The sequence below is a fragment of the Capricornis sumatraensis genome, chromosome 18 (assembly GCF_032405125.1).
Source record: "Capricornis sumatraensis isolate serow.1 chromosome 18, serow.2, whole genome shotgun sequence".
NCBI lineage: Eukaryota > Metazoa > Chordata > Mammalia > Artiodactyla > Bovidae > Capricornis > Capricornis sumatraensis.
Window position 1 is genome coordinate 41,717,731 of NC_091086.1, and position 24,320 is coordinate 41,742,050.

General features: G+C 39.9%; 1 protein-coding gene across 6 annotated transcripts in view; it reads left to right on the top strand.

Moving 5' to 3' along the window:
* DAB2 (DAB adaptor protein 2) overlaps positions 1-24,320 on the top strand; it is a 56,771-nt gene that overhangs the window by 29,619 nt on the left and 2,832 nt on the right. For 2 of the 6 annotated variants that reach the window (XR_011146256.1, XM_068990399.1), the window contains exons 2-14: positions 3,794-3,986; positions 4,980-5,119; positions 6,206-6,304; positions 9,597-9,728; positions 10,180-10,260; positions 11,034-11,060; positions 11,304-11,357; positions 11,763-11,825; positions 16,597-17,250; positions 18,247-18,403; positions 21,639-22,271; positions 23,035-23,144; positions 23,717-23,787. Coding sequence is in view for 5 of the 6 variants with exons in the window: in XM_068990399.1 (XP_068846500.1) it covers positions 3,896-3,986; positions 4,980-5,119; positions 6,206-6,304; positions 9,597-9,728; positions 10,180-10,260; positions 11,034-11,060; positions 11,304-11,357; positions 11,763-11,825; positions 16,597-17,250; positions 18,247-18,403; positions 21,639-22,271; positions 23,035-23,144; positions 23,717-23,782 (2,307 nt within the window). In the remaining variant the exon portion in view is untranslated. The remainder of the gene's footprint in view (positions 1-3,793; positions 3,987-4,979; positions 5,120-6,205; positions 6,305-9,596; positions 9,729-10,179; positions 10,261-11,033; positions 11,061-11,303; positions 11,358-11,762; positions 11,826-16,596; positions 17,251-18,246; positions 18,404-21,638; positions 22,272-23,034; positions 23,145-23,716; positions 23,788-24,320) is intronic. The other 4 variants (XM_068990401.1, XM_068990400.1, XM_068990403.1 and 1 more) reach the window with 4 other exon arrangements.

The window sequence follows — 24,320 nt, forward strand, 5'->3', positions numbered from 1 at the left end:
CAGGGAACACAGATAACTTTTAAATTGTATGGCCTGCAATAGAGACCTGCCCTTGGCTGTTACAACCCAACATACACATCCCTTTTCTTCAAAAAATACGCCAAGATGCTAAAGGAATATTTTATATCTTTTTCTTTTCTCCCCTGCTTCTTGTAACTGCTCATCCCCAAACCATGAAAGGATATAGTCAAAGAATACCAAGTACCTTAAAACAATCCTACTGCTATGAATGTTGAACTTCAGTGTCTAACAAAAGATGTTTTTGCTGTAAAACCATGGTAGCATCACTCACTGTAGACCTCTTCCATTTTGAAAGCTGTCTGCTGACACCAGATTTAATGCCTGGCCTTGAGTTATAAGTTGTTACATCTTGTATCATTTTTATGACTAAACCACACACCACCATTCCCTCTCCCAAGCCCCCTCAAAATGCTTTGTGGCATTTCTCAAATTCCTTTAAAATACTCACTTTTGAATAAAATTCACCGTGTTTAATGAGCTAAGACTTTTCCTGTCAGTAATAATACCCTACAGAAAAGTATGATATTAGACTTCAAAGATGGGCCAACAAATTCTTATGCCAGGTTCTTTCCTGCTGGAATTGGGCAGGAAGGAGTGAAAGTCTTCAGGGACAAACAAGTAACAGGAATGGATAGGAAAATGAGAGATAAGGCAGCTCTGCTAATTCGAAAAGGAAAGGAGTCAAAAAGGAAAAAATTTCTGAAAGAGATGAGAAATATTGGGGTTTCTATATAAGAATGAAAGAAAAGAATATTAAAGATATGCAGGAATATGAATTGGAACAAACTCCGGAAGATAGTGAAGGACAGGGGAACCTGGTGTACTGCAGTTCATGGGGTTGCAGAGTCGGACACGACTTAGCGACTGAACGACAGAAACAAGGGGTAAAATGTTTAATATAAAATGACAATGTCTCATCTTTGTCCTAAGTGCAAGAGGAACCCCAAGATTAAGTGGGAAAGCTTTACTTTAAAATGTAGGATGCCATCATTAAGAAAAAATTCAGATTATCCTAATTCAATGAACATAAGCCATGCATGGACTGGAGCTTCAAGATTGTCATGGGAGCAAAAAAATGGGGGGGAAAAGGGCTCACAAAAAGGTATAGATGTACGATGCATGCAGTCAGATACACTCAAAAGAGTGAAAGCAAAGTAATTGGATTTGGTCAGAAGAGCCATTAGCAGTTGGAGCTGACTTTCTGAGATTAGCATTAAGATGAACAGTCCTTTGAGAGGAAGAGAGCACCAATTTTAGCTGTTTAAATCATGAAGTGGTAACTGGAGGACTACGGGGTCACATGAAGTGTTTTCCTTATTTCTAAGATACGATGAGCAACTAAGAAAGGAAGGGGATGCAGGAGGATGGATGTTGATGTTTCTCCTTAGATCAGAGCTTGGTCTCACTGTCTGATGTTGTTAACATGGGGAAATATCCTCTTGATTTGAAAGAAGAGCACTATTATTGGCTTCCTGAAATTAGAAGACTAGGAATATGACTAGGAGATTTATCACATTGCTGGAAAATAAATCTTGGAACCACTCGAAATCAACTAAGACACACACAAAAACAGAGGTGTTGTGTTAGTTTTCAAGGGCTGCTGTAACAAATTACCAAAAACTAGGTTACTTGAAACAACAGGAATTTATTCTCTCATGGTCCTGGAGGCCAGAAGCCTCAAATCATTATGTCATCAGGGTTTATTCCTTCTGAAGGTGCTGAGAGAGTACTCATTGTACATCTGTCTCTTAGCATCTGGGGGACACTGGCCATCCTGGCATTCCTGATTTGTAGACACATCAATCCAATGTCTACCTCTGTATTCACCTCTGCAGTGTGTCTCTGTGCTTCTAATCTCCCCTTGCCTTTCTTTTGTAATGACATTTGTTATGGAATTTAGGACCCTCCCAAATCAAGGATGATCCCAACTCAAGAGCCTTCACTTGATGACAGTTACAAATAAGCTTTACGCAGATAAGGTCACATTCAAAGGTTCAGGGGTCAGGACTTGGGTGTATCTTTTTTACAGGGAGGTGAGGGACACTACAAGTATATAATAGAACATCTCTGTGGCCAACATGAGGTTTCCCATATGAGACTCATCAGTGTAGCATTTGAGGAACTCTGGCTTGGGGCCAGACAGCCTGGATTGGAGACCTGGTTTTAACTCAGCAGCTGCGTTGTTTAAAACCTCTGTGCCTTGGCTTTCCCTCTGGAAAAGTGAAATAATACTGCATCATACTATTCACAGGGTTACCATGAATTCTGGAATTAATGAAGTTAAAGAGCTAATAGTGCCTGGCCCCCAAGTAAGTCATGGGTAAATAGGACTTCAAGTCCGCTAATGTTACCTGTAAATAGACTGTCTCCCCAGGTACCTACCAGTCAGGTGTCTTTGAGCAAAATCAACTATTAAATCGTCAAATACAATAATTCAGATAATATTAACCATACATAGATTTTATGTTTGTGTGTTGTGTGTGTTTCAAAAGACTATTAAAATTGCAAAGGATAAAACTAGCTTTTGGGGTGAGACTAGTGGACGAGCCCACAAGTGTTCTTCACAGGATTACACACTGTGAGTGGCTTTTCTTTGCCTTTTGTCTTCACATAGAAAGTTAACCTTCCCTAGCTCTCCGGTGCAGTATAGAAATGTTCACTCCTGAGAAGTGACAGAACCTTTTGAAATGTTAATTCACTTCTGTGTGCTTACAATGACTTCCCTTTTTTGTTTTACCTGCTGTGATACATGGGGGAGCTTTATGGAGAACTAAACTGTTTTGAGGGCCCCCACCCCTGTGTGTGCTTGGTTGTGTCCGACTCTTTGCACCCCAATGGACTATAGCCTGCTAGGTTCCTCTGTCCATGGAATTTTCCAGGCAAGAATACCGAAGTGGGTTACCATTCCAGGGGATCTTCCCTACCCAAGGATCAAACCCACATCTCTCATGACTTCTGCATTAGTAGGTTGATTCTTTACCACTGTGCCACCTGGGAAGCTGTTTAGAGGATAATAATGCTAAATAATAGCACAAAGTATGTTCACTCAGTGAGAACATTTTTTTGACATTTAAGAAAATGTAATTTTTATTTATTTGGCTGTGCTGGTTCTTGTTTGTGGCCCGCAGCATCTTTGCTGCAGCATGCTGCAGCATGTGGGCTCTTAGCTGTGGCATGTGGGATCTAGTTCCCTGACCAAATATCGAACCTGTGCCCCCTGCAGTGGGAGCCCAGAATCTTAACCACTGGACCACCAGGGAAGCCCCTACATGTGACATAGTTTGATCCCTATCTTTAACACTAGCTTTTTATCCAAAGTTCCGATATGAATTTCTTAGCCAGATAATAACAGTTTTTATTTTATTGAGATATAGTTGATTTACAACATTATATGTTTAAGATGTACAGCATCTTTAATTTTTAAAGATTATACTCAGTTTATAGTTATTATAAAATATTGGCTGTATTTCCCATCTATACAATATATCCTGTAGCTTGTGTATTTTGTACATAGGAGTCGTACCTATAATCACATTACCAGAGAATAATTACTTAAAGAAAAATCCAGTAAATGCCTTCTTTCCATTTTGGAAACTACAAAGGAAACAGTCCTACCCACTCCCGTGCTGTCCGAGTTCAGTCTAACAGAGAAGAAAGAACAAAATGAGTCTGCAGAGCTACACTCAGCAGCCACTGGTTGTGGGCCTATTAGGACATAAAGTCTGGGTTCGCTGTGTTGTGATCTCATTGTGCCTCTAAACTCTGCCCACAGGCGTCTGTAGCAGGCTATGTTTGTTTGAGACGCCTCCATCAGGGATCGCCTGCTGTCACTAAGAGTCTGCTGGTGCTGGAGCTGGCCGTCTGCCTTCTTGCCATGTCTAACGAAGTAGAAACGAGCGCAACTAATGGTCAGCCTGACCAACAGGCTGCACCAAAGGCTCCATCCAAGAAGGAAAAGAAGAAAGGTATGGAGAAATCTTCTTGAGCCCTGTGAGGGGAGCTAGTGGTGGTTACCAGTGAAGAAGGATGAAGTTCAAGGGAGAGTAAGATTTGGCCCTTGCCTTGATTCAATCTCAGCCAAGTCTCAAGTTCTCCTAAACATGAAAGTAAGACTTTAGCAGAGGAGACTGGTTCAATTCCTCTATGATAAGACATATATATATATGAATCCAGTAATTGCCTCAACTTGGATCCTGCTGGGAAACTTTCATAGATATTATTCAGTTGGGAAATGCAACTGTTAAGTATTACATGGTTATCTTTCAGTAACCTATGTACGATTTTGCTTTACTGAAGTAGCTGTTTTATAAAAATCAAGATCTTTATTTTATAAGACCCTCTTCTTTTGACGCAAAAGTACCCCTAGAAAGTGTCAGCATCCTTAATCATACATAGTTTGAGAATATGCCGTGATTTCTTTCCCTTTCACATCCATGCTTTAGAAATGGGAATGCGAAGAAAAGCAAAAGAAGTTATATTGATGAAATAATCATCTTTATGGTTTTCAAGGGAATTTACCCACAGTTCTCTTCTGCTTTATTGACGGTTCGAAAATGTTAGTAAATTGTGCAGTGGCTTATTTTCCTTTTATTAGAAAAAGTATTATCCTTCTTATATTCTTTTTAAAAAATATTTTTACAACTATGATGAAGAATGTCCCAGAATATCCCCCAATCCTATCTCACATATTTCCATAACTTTCCCATAATTCAGCCTGTTCTGCATCATTAAGAGGTTACTTTCTCTCCACCCCAATGCCAAACACAGTTTTACACAGTGTGATTTTTTTTTAACTCAGAGGAAATAAGGATAATGGTAGAATGTTGCATTGATCAATTGTAGTATAATCAAGATTTATGTAACTCAGATTTTTAGATTCTATGACATTTTTGGTCACACCTGGGGCTGATATTTCAGCACATGTATAAACTTGATCCTCTAACTTTTTCTTTTCTCAGGCACTGAAAAGACAGATGAATATCTTTTGGCAAGATTCAAAGGTGATGGTGTGAAATACAAGGCCAAGCTAATTGGCATTGATGATGTGCCAGATGCAAGAGGGGATAAAATGAGCCAAGATTCTATGATGAAACTGAAGGTAACAGAGGAAAGCATAATTTGTTGCTATGTTAAGCAAATGTCCAACAGAGGGAGTGATATTAGAAGTTTGTGTTTACTTATGGCTTTTCTGGTAGCTCAGTGATAAAGAACCTGCTTGCCAATGCAGAAGACTGGGGTTCGATCCCTGGGTTGGGAAGATTCCCTGGAGGAGGGCATGGCAACCCACCCCATTATTCTTGCCTGGAGAATCCCCATGGACAGAGGAGCCTGGTGGGCTACAGTCCATGGGGTTGCAAAGAGTCGGACATGAGGAAAGCAACTTAGCAAGCAGTCATGTACAGCAGGACCCGAGATGCCTTTTCCTTTGAGCAGACCAAATTTCAGAGCCTGGAGGTATTCGGGTAAAATTCAGGACTCTTTTTTGAAACTAATGCTGTTTAGTGTTAGTCCTTTAGGTTTATTTAAATTTTTAAATTCTAATACTGCCGCACTCTGAACCTCATTCAGAGAAGGCAATGACACCCCACACCAGTACTCTTGCCTGGAAAATCCCATGGACAGAGGAGCCTGGTGGGCTGCAGTCCATGGGGTCGCTAAGAGGCAGACACAACTGAGCGACTTCACTTTCAGTTTTCACTCTCATGCATTGGGGAAGGAAATGGCAACCCACTCCAGTGTTCTTGCCTGGAGAATCCCAGGGATGGGGGAGCCTGGTGGCTGCCGTCTGTGGGGTCGCACAGAGTCAGACACGACTGAAGCGACGCAGCAGCAGCAGCAGCATGAACCCCATTAAGGAAGCAATACTCATTAAATATGACAAGGCCTAGAAGAAACATCTTTGAAGACATTTGAAGATCTTCTGGTCCAATCTTCTTGTCTTTGACAAGAAGAATTAGAAGGGAAGGGAATTAGAAGGACTTGCCCAAGTTCATATAGCTAACTAGTGATCTCCTAGCTTGCTGTTTTCCATTTAATCCTGATGTCTCTTATGAAGGATGCTTAATCCCTTCATAGATGGTAAACCAAGCTAAAAACAAAGCTGATTGTCTTTTAAAATTTTAGAATCAGAGGCATCACAGGGTGCTTTTAACTAGAGTTTTTCTTGTTCTCCCAATCCCATCAGGGAATGGCGGCAGCTGCTCGGTCTCAGGGACAACACAAGCAAAGGATCTGGGTCAACATTTCCCTTTCTGGAATAAAGATCATTGATGAGAAAACTGGGGTAAGAATTCACTTTCGCCGGCACCTTTCTGATCATCTGAGTCTGACAGATAATTTGTGGCATAAATTTTTTCCCTTTTCAAAATTCTGTAGGAAAAAAAAAAAAAGTACATATTGCTACACTTTTCCAGGAGTAACAGGCAAAAAACAGACAGGGCAGGAGGTGAGGAGGCATGATACTTTACTTTGAAATTTATTTCCTGTAATAGATGTGAACCTCAAGTCAATAAGTCTAACCTCAACACCGGTATACCATAGATACCAGTATCAGTCAGGTATTTTTGTGGACTAAGAGATTAATCCTTACCCCTTGTTTCTGATTCTGTCATAGATCTGTGTATGGGTCTATTTTAATATATTGGTCATGGGTGAACTTGATGAACAAAACATCTTCCTTTCTTTTTCCCTCTCCCCTTCCTTCTCACCCCATAGGTGTAACCTTGCTCATTTTCGGTGGTTGCTGTTATTCTATCACATGAATAGTCTTCCTTAATTTTGGTTTGTTTGAGTTTTATCAAAAAACTATCATACTTCAAGTGTTCTGGGATTTTTTTTCTTCCCTCTACTCTATATAACATCAGATTCATCTATTTAATGAGTTTTCATTGCTACAATAGTTTATTGTATCAGGATACTGTGCAGAGATCTTCCACTGCTATTCAACCCTTCCTAGAGATTCCCATTATTTAATATGCAGAAATCCACTGGTCAGACTTAGGGCCCTGGAATCCTGGTACAGCTTAGCCACCCTGCTACCTTCATGCACTGCTGTCTCTACTGCCCCTGATCTTTTGACTCTTGTTTTCATAAGCCTGCCAGAGAATAGTGACAGGTTTCCCTCACAAGCATTCTCTCATTCCCAAACCTCCCAATATGCCCAATATAAACTTTCAGTGGCCTTGGTTACTGAGAAACAAAAGCAAAGATACATCCTGGGCACCTACAAATATCTCTCAAGAGTTGAGCCCTACTATCTACTTGAAAGGATCAAGATAAATGAGAGTAGGGAACTGAGGGGAAGGCACTACTAAATCAATAAGCCCCCTTCATATGACACTCCTGGATAATGACATGAACATCTAAGTGAGGATAGTCTGTCTCACTGTGACAGAATTTGGTGACTTCCAGAATGTCCTGGGGGTAACTGTCCCAATAATACTTAGGATGGTTCTCTGACCTGTCTGAGCCATTGTCAAAGGATCCTTATGAACATCCCTGTAGCTTAGAAATGCCATTCACTTGAGTCTGAGTTGGGAAAGTCAGAAGCAGAAGATATTAAGAAGAGGTGGCAAGAACACACAGAACTGTACAAAAAACATCCTCATGACCCAGATAACCATGATAGTGTGATCACTCGCCTAGAGCCAGACATCCTGGAATGCAAAGTCAAGTGGGACTTAGGAAGCATCACTGTGAACAAAGCTAGTGGAGGTGATGGAATGCCAGTTGAGCTATTTCAAATCCTAAAAGATGATGCTGTGAAAGTGCTGCACTCAATATGCCAGCAAATTTGGAAAATGCAGCAGTGGCCACAGGACTGGAAAAGGTCAGTTTTCATTCCAATCCCAAAGAAAGGCAATGCCAAAGAATGCTCAAACTACTGCACAATTGCACTCATCTCACATGCTAGCAAAGTAATGCTCAAAATTCTCCAAGCCAGGCTTCAACAGTATGTGAACTGTGAACTTCCAGATGTTCAAGCTGGATTTAGAAAAGGCAGAGGAACCAGAGATCAAATTGCCAACATCCACTGGATCATGGAAAAAAGCAAGAGAGTTCCAGAAAAACATCTATTTCTGCTTTATTGACTATGACAAAGCCTCTGACGGTGTGGATCACAACAAACTGTGGAAAATTCTGAAAGAGATGGGAATACCAGACCACCTGACCTGCCTCCTGAGAAACCTGTATGCAGGTCAAGAAGCAACAGTTAGAACTGGACATGGAACAACAGACTGGTTCCAAATCAGGAAAGGAGTACATCAAGGCTGTATATTGTCACCTTGCTTATTTAACTTCTATGCAGAGTACATCATGAGAAACCCTGGGCTGGATGAAGAAAAAGCTGGAATAAAGAATTCTGGGAGAAATATCAATAACCTCATATAAGCAGATGACACCACCCTCATGGCAGAAAGTGAAGAGAAACTAAAGAGCCTCTTGATGAACGTGAAAGAGGAGAATGAAAAAGTTGGCTTAAAACTCAACATTCAGAAAACTAACATCATGGCGTCTGGCCCCATCACTTCATGGCAAATAGATGAGGAAACAATGGAAACAGTGAGAGACTTTATTTTGGGGGGCTCCAAAATCACTGCAGATGGTGACTGCAGCCATAAAATTAAAAGACGCTTGCTCCTTGGAAGGAAAGTTATGACCAACCTAGACAGCATATTCAAAAGCAGAGACATTACTTTGACAACAAAGGTCTGTCTAGTCAAAGCTATGGTTTTTCCAGTAGTCATGTATGGATGTGAGAGTTGGGCTATAAAGAAAGCTGAGCACCAAAGAATTGATGTTTTTGAACTGTGGTGTTGGAGAAGACTCTTGAGAGTCCCTTGGACTGCAAGAAGATCCAACCAGTCCATCCTAAAGGAAATCAGTCCTGAGTGCTCGTTGAAAGGACTAATGTTGAAGCTGAAACTCCAATACTCTGGCCACCTGATGGGAAGAACTGATTCATTGGAAAAGACCCTGATGCTGGGAAAGATTGAAGGTGGGACGAGAAGGGGAGGACAGAGGATGAGATTGTTGGATGGCATCACCGACTCGATGGACATGAGTTTGAGTAGACTCTGGCAGTTGGTGATGGACAGGAAAGTCTTGCGTGCTGCAGTCCATGGGATCACAAAGAATTGGACACAGCTGAGCGACTGAAGTGAACTGAACTTGGAAAGTAGACCTACTTGGAATGCTTTAGAGGTTATATGCCCCATCTTTGCTTTAGAAAATCTTGGTCTTCTAATCCTCAGTTCTTCCTTGCAATTTGGCATCATGTCTTTGGGATAGAGAGTCTCAAGTATAGAAGTATTAGAAGGATCATTGTTTCTATTTCTGTTTTCTATTCTTTGTTGTTAGTTTCCTTTTTTGTTGTTGTTGTTTTGTTGTTTGTTGTTTGTTTCCCATTTTGACCTCTTCCTAGCAAGGATAAATGTGGCCTTCAATTAGGAGGGGAAAATATCCAGATGTTTTAGTCTTTTCATATATGCCTAGGTATCTGATACTTAGTTATGCTTGCTTGCAAATAGATTCTAGTTTTCTCAATACATCATTTTTGATGTTCCTTTTTTAAGGTAATAGAACATGAACATCCAGTAAATAAGATTTCTTTCATTGCCCGTGATGTGACAGACAACCGAGCATTTGGTTACGTGTGTGGAGGAGAAGGCCAACACCAGTTTTTTGCCATAAAGACAGGGCAACAGGTAAGCTCTGATCCTTGAGGCATGCCTGGAGGGGGACTTAAGCATGAGGGTGTCTGTCTCTCAACTAGAGAACTTGCTGGAAACAGTTGGATGTAGGAGGACTAAACGGTGCTTCAGAGGATGACTCTCTATAATTGGTCTAAGGGATCTTCTTTCAGTGTCACTGATACCCATGTAATGTGTGGCACCAGGGCTGTCATTGTCATAAGGTCATTGCTGAGTTTAGAATAGTGAATTATTCCCAGAAAGTTTGAAAGGACTTGGAAGATTATATTAATACTTCCTGTTTTATCTGTATACTTTATATTTCTGGGGATAGGGGTGAGAGTGGTGGAGATCTCCCACAGACCTTTAAGAGAAAGGAAAAAAACTAATACTAAGCAGAAGTGATGGGGAACAAAAGGAAGAAAATAGATTAAAATGCTGATAAAGATGCTTTCTCTTGCTTCAGGCCGAGCCGTTAGTCATTGATCTGAAAGACCTTTTCCAAGTTATCTATAATACCAAGAAAAAGGAAGAAGAAAAGAAAAAGGCAAGTACTGTCTCATACAGATCTTATTAAACTTAATACAATATTCAAGACTGTGTCTAACATTATGTGAACATATGTCCTCTCTGGAAAGTTGGCTTCTATGTGGCTCTGCAACATGTAAAATGTAAGGAAATGTATTTCTCTTCTTTCCTAAGAGCACTGGATGAGTGTTATAGTTAGGCCCTTCTGATTTCCAGTCTCTGACTCTTGTCTTTTCTCCTTATAAGTTTCACATTGATCCCAAGGACTGTACATGAGTACCAAGTGTAATAGCTCTTTTTAAATCCAGTACTGATATGAGGGGGGCGGGGAATGTGGGCAGAAATCAAATGCAAGACTCTCTTATGCCTTATGCCTGTGAACCCATAGGTATATTTATTCTCCTTTTGAACTTCCTTTGGGCTTCCCTGATAGCTCAGTTGATAAAGAATCCACCTGCAGTGCAGGAAACCCACGTTCGACTCCTGGGTCAGGAAGATCCGCTCGAGAAGGGATAGGAAACTCACTCCAGTATTCTTGGGCTTCCCTTTTGGCTCAGCTAGTGAAGAATCCGCCTGCAATGTGGGAGACCTGGGTGCGATCCTTGGGATGGGAAGACCCCTTGGAGAAGGGATAGGCTACCCACTCCAGCATTCTGATCTGGAGAATTCCATGGCCTGTATAGCCCATGGGGTTGCAAAGAGTCAGACATGACTGAGCAACTGTCGCTTTCACTTTGAACTCACTTCACCGATAATTTATTAAGAGGATTGAATTTGTGTCTCTCTTTTTAGATGGAAGAAGCCAACAAAACAGTAGAGGTAAAAGAGCATCCCTTGTTCTTGTGAACTGCATGTGCCATATGTATAAGCCCTGTCTGCCATCTACCCAAGCAGACTTCCCTCCTGGCTTATTACTGTGCGTTCATGACCCCTCATCTTAGAAGATGCACAGTTGAATGATTAGTGCCAAAATCTTAACTGCTAATAAGTTAATACACTAGGAAATTAAATTGCATAGAGAAAACTCACCAGTTGAATCTTTAATATTTGCCATCTTTTCAGAATGGGAGTGATGCCCTAATGAATCTTGATGACCCACCTTGCAAATTGAAATTGGTATGTATGTGAATTTTTGTGATTCTTACTTACCTGAACACAGGTTTTACTTCCTAAAGATGTTGCTAATACCGAATAGGTATGGAATCTGTATGAAGAGCCAATTGTGACAACTCTTTAACCGTCAGCATAACATTTATGTCAGTATACAAAGTAATCTTTTTAGTAAAAACTTCTGAATCTAATCCAAATACTTTTTTAAAAGTATGCATCAGGTGGATTTGTCTGGGGACTTGTCTACACTACCGGACCTAACTAACCTAATATTAAATCTATATTGGATAAGTGAAAATCCAATTGTGACAACTATTTTCCTAAACTTTAGCTTAGGAAACAATTACAACAATATACAAAATAATCCTTTTTAATAGACACATCTGAATCTAATCAAAATACTTTTTTAAGGGTGTTGACCAGATGGATTTGTTTGGGGACATGTCTACACCTCCTGACCTAAGTAGTCCAACAGTAAGTGTCTGTTTTTAAATTTGCAATGTAATGGAAATGGCATCTATAACTCAAATTGGCAATTAACCAGAAATCTTGAGCATTTCATTGAAACTTGGAAGGTGACTATTGATTTTTCTGCATAAAGTATAAATGGCTACTAGAACAAATTTGCATCTTAAGTCACCATAGAACACTACATCAGATACATTAATATTGCTGAGAAGTTAAATCTGAGCAATAGGTCAGGCAATGTAGTCCATGTCTGTATTACTTAGCATCAGAAGGAGGAGCTGAATATTAATCCTTTGTGTAAGCCAACTTGAAGGAAATATGTCTGTTAGATGACTGATCGTATAGACTCCTGGCCTCTTCTTTTTTTTCCAATTCTTTTGTTGTAATTCGGTAGCATAAGCTTGGTATAAAGTAAAACCAAACAAACAGTTAAGAGGCTCAGTTATGTTTAAGCAAAGCTTGTCTTTGTTTAAAAAGATGCTCATTCTTTACAGGATATTAAGTATATCAAATCTTATGGTTGATCTGTAACAACTCTGAGAATGGAGCGATTTTTTCCTTTGCAAACAAGGAAATGGTGATTCAAAAAACCTCTCATCTACCCAAGCAGAGGTTCAGTTTTAAGACTTAAGCCTAAGTCTCAGACCTTCCAAAACAGGCTTCAAGTGAAATTGCTTGTAATTTTGAATGACTTCTTAAAACGTTTTTATTTATTTAACAGTTTCTTGAGTATTTGCTGTTTGCAGGGCACAGAAGTGAGATTCATAATTCAGTGACATCATGGAGTTTAATGTCTAGCAGGGAAATCAATGTTAAAATAATCACAAAGCCTAATAGCTGATGTTACTTACAAGGTTTTTATTTAGTTTAGAGGTTCAGATAATGCCTCTGAGTAAGTGAGTTTCTGGACTTGAACATAAATTATGAGAAAGCACTTAGAGATAACTCAAGAAAAAGGGTGTCAGTCTAGAATGATGGGAAGAATGTTTATCTGGGAGTCTCCTGTAGAACTGTCAAGCAAACCTCTGTGACCAAGAAGGTCATAGGAACTAGAGCAACAGCGGATTGAGAAGTGGTAAACGCCTTGCTTGGTGGAGTACTGTAGAGAATGGCATGCTTATGAAATTTCACACAAATACCTAGGCCCAGTGAGATGGGAAGGAGCAGAGGCTGCAGATATTCATCTCTACCCCAACCTTTATGAGAATCAAAATGCATAGCATAGCATTTTAGCAACCCTAAAAAACCTGAAATAGAGAAGCTCATTTAATATTCTTCCAAGTAAGAAGTCCTGACTCATTTGTCTGTGAAACCTTTCATCCTTTGTAATGTTTGTTACTATTGTACAGATAAATTTTTTGAAATACCAGATTAGATAATCCTGAAAGGTCCATCCTTGCTCTGAGGCTGTTTGGTTGCTAGGCAACTTTGCCCCTCCTTCATGAAAAGCTCCTTCCCAAAGTAAATTGACATCTGAACAACCTTCTTTCCAACAACATTCAAACAACTAGTATATCGGAAGAGGTCAAAACACTCAATGTATGTAGAATTCCAGTGAGATGAGATAGGCAGGGAACCACTGAATGTTTAATGTGCTTCTGTAGACTTCTACAAAGTTCTAAAAAAATGAAGAAAAACAGGAGTAATCCTAAGTCTTGTTTATATCAGACTTTGTGCATTCTAGGGATTTTTGGCTTGTAGAAATAAAGTGCAAGTTTTAGTTAAACTAACAGTAAATTTAAATGATAAATAACATCAAAGTGATCATATCTGTTAAAAGAATGTTAATGGTGCTAATTATGTGCTCATTAGACTTTGCCAGTGTGTTTCTACATATGACTCCATATTCATAAGTCATGAATAGATTTATTTCTACTCGATAAAACCAACCTGTTTAAAAATTTTGAAATCTCACAGCAGTTGCTCTGAAAGAGATGAAGAGAGGCAGAAATCTAAATTACCTAGACTTTATGAGTGGTTTCTTAACCCATCTGTGCCTCCCTCCAACATTTATAGAAATAGTTTTTTGCATTTCAAGTAAAACTCATGCTGCAAACTAAGTAACATGCCTACAACGTAATTTTTATCACAAAATCACTTGAACAATATTTTTCCGTACTGTATCTCAAAAGAAGAAGGAAAGGAAAAGAAAAAAAAAATGACCTTTAACTTTAAAAACTTCGTCATTTGAAAGCCTGGTTATTAAGGAAAAAGGCATAAGATGTGGTTCCCCCATCAAATCTGATATGGGGATGGGATCAGGGCACAAGACACAGTGTCGCGTATATATAAGAGGCAATGGGTGGGCACAAGTGAAGCTGAAATAGAAGGATCAGTGGAGAAAAGCTTTGTAAAGAATCTGAACTTGAGTTAGGTCTTTGAAGTGTGTAGGAGAGTAGAGAGTAATAGTTAGGCTAAAAGCAAGTGACCCACCTCCATTGTGGGTCATTTTGAAAGCCTGGTTAATCAAGTTTATTTTGATATAGGGGAGCGGCAGGAAGTCCCCAAAGGCTTTAAGCAGGGAGTCCCAGGGTTTGGTAGACTGGAATGGTTAGGCAAGATGAATTACCTGAAGGAAAGCTAGTCTACTGAACTCAATATTTAAAACCTGGTCTGTGCAGACACCTTCTTGGTTGCCTGCTTGCCCTTTTCACTGGAGCCTCTTAAGAGCAGGGACTATATTCCATGTTCCTATCACCAGTTCTTATCTCTCAGGTGCCCACGTGACAGCCAAGTGGATGAAGTGTTTACAGCTGACAGTCCAGTGCAGAATCAAATAAATGCTGACGGAGGACGTAGATGAGGAGTCTTACATCTTTCAGTTGTAGTCTGTGAAGTGGGTTTTTAATTTTGAATTAACGACAAATGCAACCTGAGGAGAGCCTTATACATTTTACTTATAGGGTGACTATTCAGAAGTCTAACATTGTGGCTCCTGTTTCGTGTCCTCAGAACTTCTTCTGAAGTATTTGAAGGAGAACTCTACCAGCTGTGAACACCCAACTGTTCTAATCCAGAGGTGGCTCAGAATAAATGAATAAATATTGAAATCACAAGCTTTTGTAATACATTTTGTCCTACCTTTTGATTGTTAAAGATCCCTACATTGAGATCTTCCAATCAATTTCTTTGATTTTTTTTAATGGTTTTTTTTTTTTTTTTAATCACAAGCTATCTCTTCTGACAAGTTCTTCTGGTTATCAGGAGAAAAAAAATGGCTTTTTACAAATTGTATCTTTATCCCTAACAGTAAAGGAAGCCAAAAAATAAATACCAATTAGACCTAAAAAATTTTTTTAATGTATTCTTTTCTCTTAAAGCTGAGAAAGCCTATTCAATCTCCGTTTTTATTTGCTGGTTTGAGGATTTTATATTCCCTTGAGGATGTCTTGATCATTGTCCCAATGACCAAAATATTTAAGAATCTGCCCAGGCTAATGATAGAAAATTAGCTTCCATTTCAGTTGGGCAATTTTTATTGTTTATTGTCTTCTATGGCTAGCATAGTTAAGTATTTCAGTGATCAGTCAATCAGAAGGAAGGTATCAGTGTGCCATCTGTATCCTAGGGTGAATCTTAATTAGTTGTGTCATTGACCTGAATAAAGATATGTCAGATTTATCAAATTTGCTGCTTTTATGTTGAAAATAATGTCTTATCTGACAATTGAGAACTCAAATAATTAACATATCTGAAAAAATGATAGAGAAGGAATAGAATTTGGTGTGTCTTTCAAATTAACTCTTAAACCCATGTCTCCACCTTATACATAAATTAAAGATGACTTTAAAATTAGTTGAATTTATCCACTGAGTAGATGAGATTACTTAATGGTATTATTGACAGCAATGGACATGAGTTTGAGCAAACTCCAGAAGATAGTGAAGGACAGGGAAGCCTGGTGGGCTGCAGTCCACGGGGTCCCTAAGAGTTGGACACGTCTTAGCAACTGAACAAAAAGAGATGAGATTACTGTCACAACACAAGCAATGCTGAGCTGTATTATGACAAAATATATAATTATTAGATTACATCAGTATTTTGAGTATCATGTTGGGAGAAGGATGTAGACAAAAAGTTATGTCCAAAAGAGAGACTCATGTGATGAGAATGAGAGATCCAACTTGGCAGCACCTTCAAAAAGATCCTCAAGTATTTAAAGAGGCATACCTAGCCTGCTGTGATGGGAGGGGACAATCTTTTTTGACCCCCTCCCAGAAGAAAACCCAATTATAGAGAAATATATTAACTTTAAACTTTATCACAGCCAAAACTATAAAATATGAATATATAAGCCAGTGAATTCACTTATTGAGAAAGGTGATGGTAGGTGACTCTAGCGGTATAATAGGAATGTACATCAGGTATGAAGTGGGTTTAGGTGTCTGAGGCCATTTCCTTCAAGTTCAATTATACTTAGTCACTTGGAATGATTTGCAATCAGTTCCCTTTAAGACTTTCAAAGGCATAAATTGAAACAATGATCATGAGCTCAGTCAGTCTGAAAGGGTGAGGGGAGACGTGTAAAACAAACAACTGTAAGTTTTCACTGAATGAAGGGTGAATGAAGTGGAAACGTAATTAAAAGGGCCTGAGACGTGCAAGGAGGACCTATTCTATATATTCAGGGGCATGATGGGAGGAGGTAAGGGTCAACCAGTAAGACTGAAATATAATGGAAATTGTTATAATCCTGGTCATCAGTATGTAGCTTTCTCATTTGAAGTCACAACATGGACTAACCCTTTCTCTTTTTTTTTCTTTCCAAATGTGATAGGAAAGCAAAGATATCCTGTTAGTGGATCTAAACTCTGAAATCGACACCAATCAGAATTCTTTACAAGAAAATCTGTTCTTAACAAATGGCATCACCTCCTGCCCTCTTCCTCGACCAAAGCCTCAGGCATCTTTCCTGCCTGAAAATGCCTTTTCTGCCAATCTCAACTTCTTTCCCACCCCTAATCCTGATCCTTTCCGTGATGATCCTTTTGCACAGCCAGACCAATCGACACCCTCTTCGTCTGATTCTCTCAAATCTCCAGATCAGAAGAAAGAGAATTTGAGTAGCTCGTCCACCCCTCTGAGTAATGGGCCCCTGAATGGGGATGTTGATTACTTTGGTCAGCAATTTGACCAGATCTCTAACCGGACTGGCAAGCAGGAAGCTCAGGCAGGCCCATGGCCCTTATCAAGTACGCAAACACAGCCAGCAGTGAGAACTCACAATGAGGTATCTGAAAGAGAACAGAACGGCTTCCGTATCAAATCCTCCCCGAACCCTTTTGTGGGAAGCCCTCCCAAAGGACTGCCCATCCCGAATGGCATAAAGCAGGACTTGGAAAGCTCTGTCCAGTCCTCACCACATGACTCCATAGCCATTATCCCACCTCCACAAAGTACCAAACCCGGAAGAGGCAGAAGGACTGCTAAGGTGAATTGTCTTCTCCACATAGCCATTGGCAGAATGCATGCGCGGTACCAAAGGGTGGTGTGATGCAAGCCCTCTTTCCTGCTGCTCTTGTACTTTCCTGTGTGGCTGTAAAATAGAAGGTGGGATAAGGCACATCGTTCTCCAGGAACACGTTCCTCTAATCGGCATCCTTTTTAAGCTTCTCACTTGGCAGTGTTTGTCACCCTCTGCTTTCCGTTTGCATGTCTTGTCACGTATTATTAACTAAACACAAGTTTTTCCATTTTTAATGCTGCTATGCTTCTGTACCTCTGGTAAGTTTGATCGTCATGTTATGGGAGGGGAGGACAAGGGTTCCTGTGATTCCCTTTGTACCCTCCCCATACTAACCCACACCCTCCCACACATCCCCCGCCCCTTGTATTGCATTCTTGTCCAGGTGGTGGTATAAAATTCTCAAGTCTGTCTCCTCTGACTAATGCCAGAATAATCCAATGTCTTAAAAGAAACTTATATATTTACCATTACCACTTCATTCAAAAGCAATTTAAAATGTGGTTTATGTAAGTTTCATTTTAAAAATCTCATTGGAATATGCAAGCTGGCTCAAAGATTAAACTACTGTGTCATCTTTATGCAGAATGATTTAAATCCAGGAGAATGACCGAAATATTTAAGCTACTCACTTACAGTTGTCCTTTCACTGCCAGCTTCCAGCTTTTAGCTGATAACGAGGTCAGACAGATACAAATGTGTGAACAAGCAAATTAGATTTCACTTTGAGTCTCCTCCATTATATTAGTCACCAAGATCCAATATTCTGTCCATTGCCCAGATCTGTGTCTTTTTTGTCTTGTTTTGTCTTTGGGGGTTTTTTGGTAGTAATTTATCAATAATAGGAAAAAGTTTTTCTTTTCTTTTTGTGTACCCAAAGTCGAGTTACCGACTAGGAAACCGAATAGAGCTGTATTTCACTGTTCCTGAGTAACTCCTCCATATCCCTCTCTGTCCCATCAGTCTCCAGCAAAAGACTTACTTGCAGCAGACATCTTTGCTCCTCCCATCTCAGAACCTCCAGGACAATCTACAGGACAACCTGCAACCCAACAGACCAACCCTCTGGATCTCTTCAAAACAAGTGCTCCTGCCCCACTGGGGCCCCTCCCGGGTCTAGGTAGGTGTTTAGAGATGGAGTTAGGTTTGGCTCTGTTGCTTTCATCAGATGGTAATTCACAGAAGGAAGCACTTCATATCCATAGGAGTTCCTCATCCTAGGGAGCCTTTCTTCCACTTTTACTTCTGTACAATCCGCCTCCATTCGGAACTCTTGACTTGAGTTGGCATGTGAGAAGAAATCCGTTTCCAAGTGTTGCACCTACCTGAACTAACTTGTCATGGCTTACTGAAGACAGTTGTAAGGGATTCTGAAGCTCAGACCGGTTTCATTGGAGAAATGGTGTTGAGATCATCTCCATTTGAAAAAGTAATAACAATGCATGTCTTCCATGTAATCTTGTCGTTATTAAATCAAAGCCCTATTATCCCCTGTTAAACTAATGCCCCTCTTGGAAGGGATACACACCTCAGAGGGGATGTAAGTGAAATCTGAATCAAGTGTAAGTCACTGAATGAAAGTGCAGGGTTCTGAACCCAGCTCTGTTCTTTGGCATGTGGTGGTTGTGAGAAAGGCACGTACAGTTTTACCCAATTTGTACATCCAGTTGGAGTAAATTATTAGTGAGTGACTCTGGCTTCAGTTAATAAAGTTTAAATTATTTTTTTTATGATAGCAATAACTTTGTTCAAACTCAACCTACTTCGAGAAGCCTGTATTATCAAATCTAAGAGAACCGTTCCCTTGATTGGTTGTGAAAGGAATGCAGGCATACCTTGTTTTATTACACTTCATTTTATTGAACTTTGGAGACAGTGGATTTTTTTTTCTTTTTCTTTTTTTTTTTACAAATTGGTGGTTTATGGCAACCATGAGTGAAGCAAGTGTATCAGCACCATTTTTCCAACAGCATTTGCTCAGTTCTTGTCTCTTTGTCACATTTTGGTAATTTCTGCAGTATTCCAAACATTTTATTCTTAAATGGTGATCTGTGATCGATGATCTTTGATGTTACTATTGCCAAGAGATTATGACTTGCTGAAGGCTCAGATGATGGTTAACATTTTTAACAATAAATTATTTTAAAGTTAAGGTATGTACTTTGTTTTTTAGCCATAATACTATTGCATATTTACTAGACTATGGTATAATATAAGCGTGACTTTTATATGCACTGGAAAACCTAAAAGCTTGCTTGACTCACTTTATTGTCATATTCCCTTTTATGACAGTCTGGAAACAAGCATGAAATATCTCCAAGGTCTGCCTGTGTGCATATTCTTTGGTGTAAATGAAGTCTAATTTCTGTATACATGCAAATAAGTATTTGAGGGACTTCCCTGGCAGTCTAATGGTTAAGACTCTGTGCTCCCAGTGCAAGGGCACAGGTTTGATCCCTGCTTGGAGAACTAAGATCCTGCATGCCACACAGTGTGGCCAAGAATAAGAAATAAGCATTTTAATTAACATTCCAATAAAAAATATAGTTCTGTTCCTTGATGTCAAGGAGACAGAACAGGAGGGTAGGGACTGGAATCAGTGGTATGTGTGAGTTTTGGTCTCTATCTCAGACTGTGACCTTCCCAATTTTAATAATTAATATTCTTCTACCCAATTTCTTCACCTCAAAAGTAAGCATATTAATTTAATAAGATGAGCCACCACTGAAAGCCACTCACTCTTCATGAGTACACCTTGTGTTCATGGTCAGATGGAGGGGGTTTGTGATGACAGAGCTGAATCAATTAACACCAATCAATTAAGTTCCAATCCTAAGAAAATTCGAGATAGAATATCTTGCTCCATCAGCCCCTGAACACCATTTCAAAATATCTCCCCCTCTGGAAACAAAAACATTCCTAACCCAAGTCTGAAGGCCTTTTCCTTCTTTGGTTAGAAAGTATTCATTACTAAAGAATTGCTCTGCTCCAAAGCCCAAAGCAAGTAGGTTTTTGAGAGCAGAACATCGTTTGTGAAGCAGTATGAGGCTGAATTTAGGTTTTCTGTTAGTGGTGACAGTTTAACTGGATTATTAATACACTTGGGAAGACACAGAAGAGAAAATGTCCTACGTATTAGAACAAGATGTCAGGAATGAGCTTCTCAAGCAGAGGAGGGCGAGCACTGAGGAGACCTAGATTTTAGTGATTTAATTAATTACAGACCAGCAATGGCAGGGGTCTGGTGATACAGCCATTTCCCCACAAAGAGCAGATGCCTGGACAGGTATAGTTACTCACATTGGAAGTGTTTTTGCTTCTTGTTTGTTTGTTTGGGGGTTTTGTTTTGTTTTGTCTTTGTTTTTCCTTCACGTTATCTCCTCTCCCTCTTAACTTCTGGCAGTTTAGTGAGTGACACATGGCAGGAAGCACGTTTATTTGAAACAGCTCTCCTAGGATAACCAGCTTTTCCTCCATTTTTGTATGTAAAAGTCTGAAACTATCTTGGCATAAACCAAATTTTACTATCCTTTTATATAGTTTTGTCAACCTTGGCAACATTTAAAAGAAAAGAAACTTTGAAATGATTTCTTCAGGATGTAAGCATGTTAAAGCCTAATGTATATGCCTAGTAGCTAGTCTCCATAAGACTCCAAACCTGAGCCATTTGCCAAATGAAAAGATTACATCAATGACTCAAGTATCCAATGGATTATCTTAATTAACTACCTCATAATAAGCATGGCTTATATATGTCAATGTATTTACTCAACATGTAGATTAACACTACTGACAGGCTCTGTTCTAGCTGTTTGAATTACATCAATGTAGGTATGAAAAGGGCTCATTTTCTTTTATGACTTGGTACTTGTGGACTGTATTACCTATCTAATGAGGAAAATTTAAAAACATGTGGTAGAAAAAAAGGACTTCAAAGTGCAACAAACATTTGAATATGTGCTACAGCTAATTCATCTTTGAAAAGAAAGTGAAAGTGTTGCTCAGTCAAGTCTGATACTTTGCCCACCAGGCTCTTCTGTCCCTGGAATTCTCCAGGTAAAAATACTGGAGTGGGTAGCCATTCCTTTCTCCAGGGCATCTTCCTGACCCAGGGATCGAACCTGGGTCTCCTGAATTGCAGGCAGGTTCGTTACCATCTGAGCCACCAGGGAAACCCAGTTCATCTTTAGAGTGATTTAATCTAATAAGAACCATGTCAGCCTCAAGGCTTAATAAAGGTTGGCATGTAGATGCTCTCTATCAATGCTCTCCAGAGAGCTGACTTTCTGGAACTCAAGAATCCTCTTCAAGCTGGTCTTCTGATTTAAGTCCTCTATCCTGCTTCCTTCCTTCAGGTGGTGTGCCAGTTCTCTCCGCTCAGGCAGCGCCATGGAGCCCAGCACCTTTAGTCTTCAGTCAGTCCCCTTCAGTGGTCCCGGGCGCTATGATGGCTGGTCAGCCTTCAGGATTCAGTCAGCCAATCGTCTTTACCACAAGCCCAAGTGTTCCCGGTTGGAACCAGCCTTCCTCTTTTGCGGTCTCAGTTTCCTCTCCACCCCCTGTAGCTTGGGGCACATCAGCATCCATAACACCCAATACATGGTCAGCAAACAGCCCTCTGGGGAACCCTTTTCAGAGCAATGTGTTTCCAGCTCCTGCTGTGTCCGCCCAGCCCCCCTCTATGCTCTCCTCTCTCCTGGTCACTCCTCCTCAACCACCTCCCAGAACTGGCCCTCCAAAGGATGTCCCCAGCGATGCCTTCATTGCCTTGGACCCTCTTGGGGACAGAGAAGTCAAGGAAGTGAAAGAAATGTTTAAGGACTTCCAACTGCGGCAGCCACCTACAGTGCCGGCAAGGAAGGGAGAGCAGAACTCCTCTGGGACCTCGAGCGCCTTCTCCAGTTATTTCAACAGCAAAGTTGGCATTCCTCAGGAGAACGCAGACCATGATGATCTGGACGCTAATCAACTGTTGAGAAAGATCAATGGTAAGCTACCTACTTCTCTGGCAACTGCACCCACAAGGATTTCAGTCGTATGAATCCAGAGTCTCTCAGAACCCTCTCCAGACCCCTCATAGCTGTACTCTTGCTTTTTTCATCTATCAGGGGTTATGGAGACAACTTAACCATTTAACTTATGGAGTTAACAGGGTACCTTGGTTAGCTATTTCTAAGGACTGGCCCAGTGCTGCCCTCTTGTGGCAATTCTTAAAAGGGCTGCCGAGAGCTATTGAAAGTCAATGGGTTGTGGCACCCGGAGGACTGCAGGTAGGTATATAGGGCTGTAGGCTCATTTTTTTCATTAATAGATATGCATGGATCACACTACCCATCTAATGAGGGAAGTTAAAAGGCGTGGTAGAAAGAAAGAGCTTTGAAATGCAACCAGTATTTGAATGCTAGCTGTACTTTTATTAGTTAGTTAATCTATCAGGTAATTGAATCTCTAGAAGTCTTTATTTCTGTGTTGGCCTCAAGGCTTAATGAAGTTTTGCCATGTAGGTGTTTTTAAGTGAGGGAATTCTGAATCTCTTCCACTTCAAGTGAATATGCCTGGCTTCCTCTTCCAAGAAGGGATGAATTTTGCTTGTAATCATCACTGGAAGTCCTGGTATTTGGTGTGATAACTTTTGTTTGGTCAATGTCAGTTTCAAAAATATGGAACTTAATTGCTAAGATAAGCCTGACTGGAGGACTTGGGCTTGCATTGGAGGAAAGCTTGTTTACTGACTACTTTTTCACCTTCTAGAGCTACCAAAGCCGGCTCCCCGACACAGTGCCCCGCCAGTTACCAAATCTGCTGACAATGCATTTGAGAACCCCTTCTCTAAAGATTCTTTCCGCTCATCACCAGCCTCTGTAAGTACCAACTATTAGAAGCTGATATTCCAAAGTACACGCCACATAGAGTTATCACCTCCTGAATTAACCTTGCTTGTATCTTTGACAGTAAAGGACATTTGAATAAGATTTATCACTAAGAACCACTGCAGTGTAAACCTCAACTCAAACTGGGGAAAGATTATTTTTACAGGAACTACTCTCTTGAATTTGAGAAGCAAATATCATATAGAAAAGTCCTTTGTCTCTCACTTAATCTAGCCTGGGAAAGCCCTTTGGAAGAAAATTGAGCCAAAACACTATGCTTAAAAACCTTTCAAATGTTTAATTTCCTAACGCAAAATTACTTAGCTCATAAAAATAATATTTTGCATTTTAGGGAAGCAAACATAATTCTGAATCTTGCTTTTGATGTAAATATTAAATATATATCAATCACAAGCAGGAAAACACAAATCATTGTAAACCCATACAATATCTGATTAGTCTGTGACCTAACCGATTTTTAAAGGAATCTGAGAAGTCTTAATTATAGGTATTTTCTTATCATTGTAATTATAGTTATTGACTAGGTGGTTTTGTTTCCGTAGATGGCTTCTCTTCAACCCACATCATCCGATATATATAGAGACCCATTTGGAAATCCTTTTGCCTAACTTCTGTAAGTAGAAGATCCTGCTAAGCTTAGGCTTCGTAAGAAAGGGTGGCACAGAGAATAAGGGTGAAATTTGAATTTTAGAAATGGAAAGAAAAAGTTCTTCTGAAATGGAGAAGTAAAAGATATGGAACACTATGCCTAACTAATTCAATAATGACTAAGCTGAGCATTTATGAATAGAGTTCTTACACATATTAAAAAAATAGTAATATACTCATGGATATAGGTTTCTGTCCTGCGTTTTTAACATTTCACTTCTGTATAGAAGTAAAACTCCATATAACACATAACAGCCTTCTAGATTTTTGATCTTCATATTAAAGTGATTGCAAAGTTTCCTAGTAACTACTCAGTTTTCTATAGAAGCTTCAAATTCTGAAGGCCTTCTGAAACCACCAAAGAGGTCAGCCAAACAAATCATGATTACACTTTTGTCATCCAATTCAATATGCATTTCTTTGTAAGGGAGCCTCACAATTGGTCTGCAATCGTCTGGTGGTATTAAATCTCAAAGCGGTGACAACTTCCAGTAACCC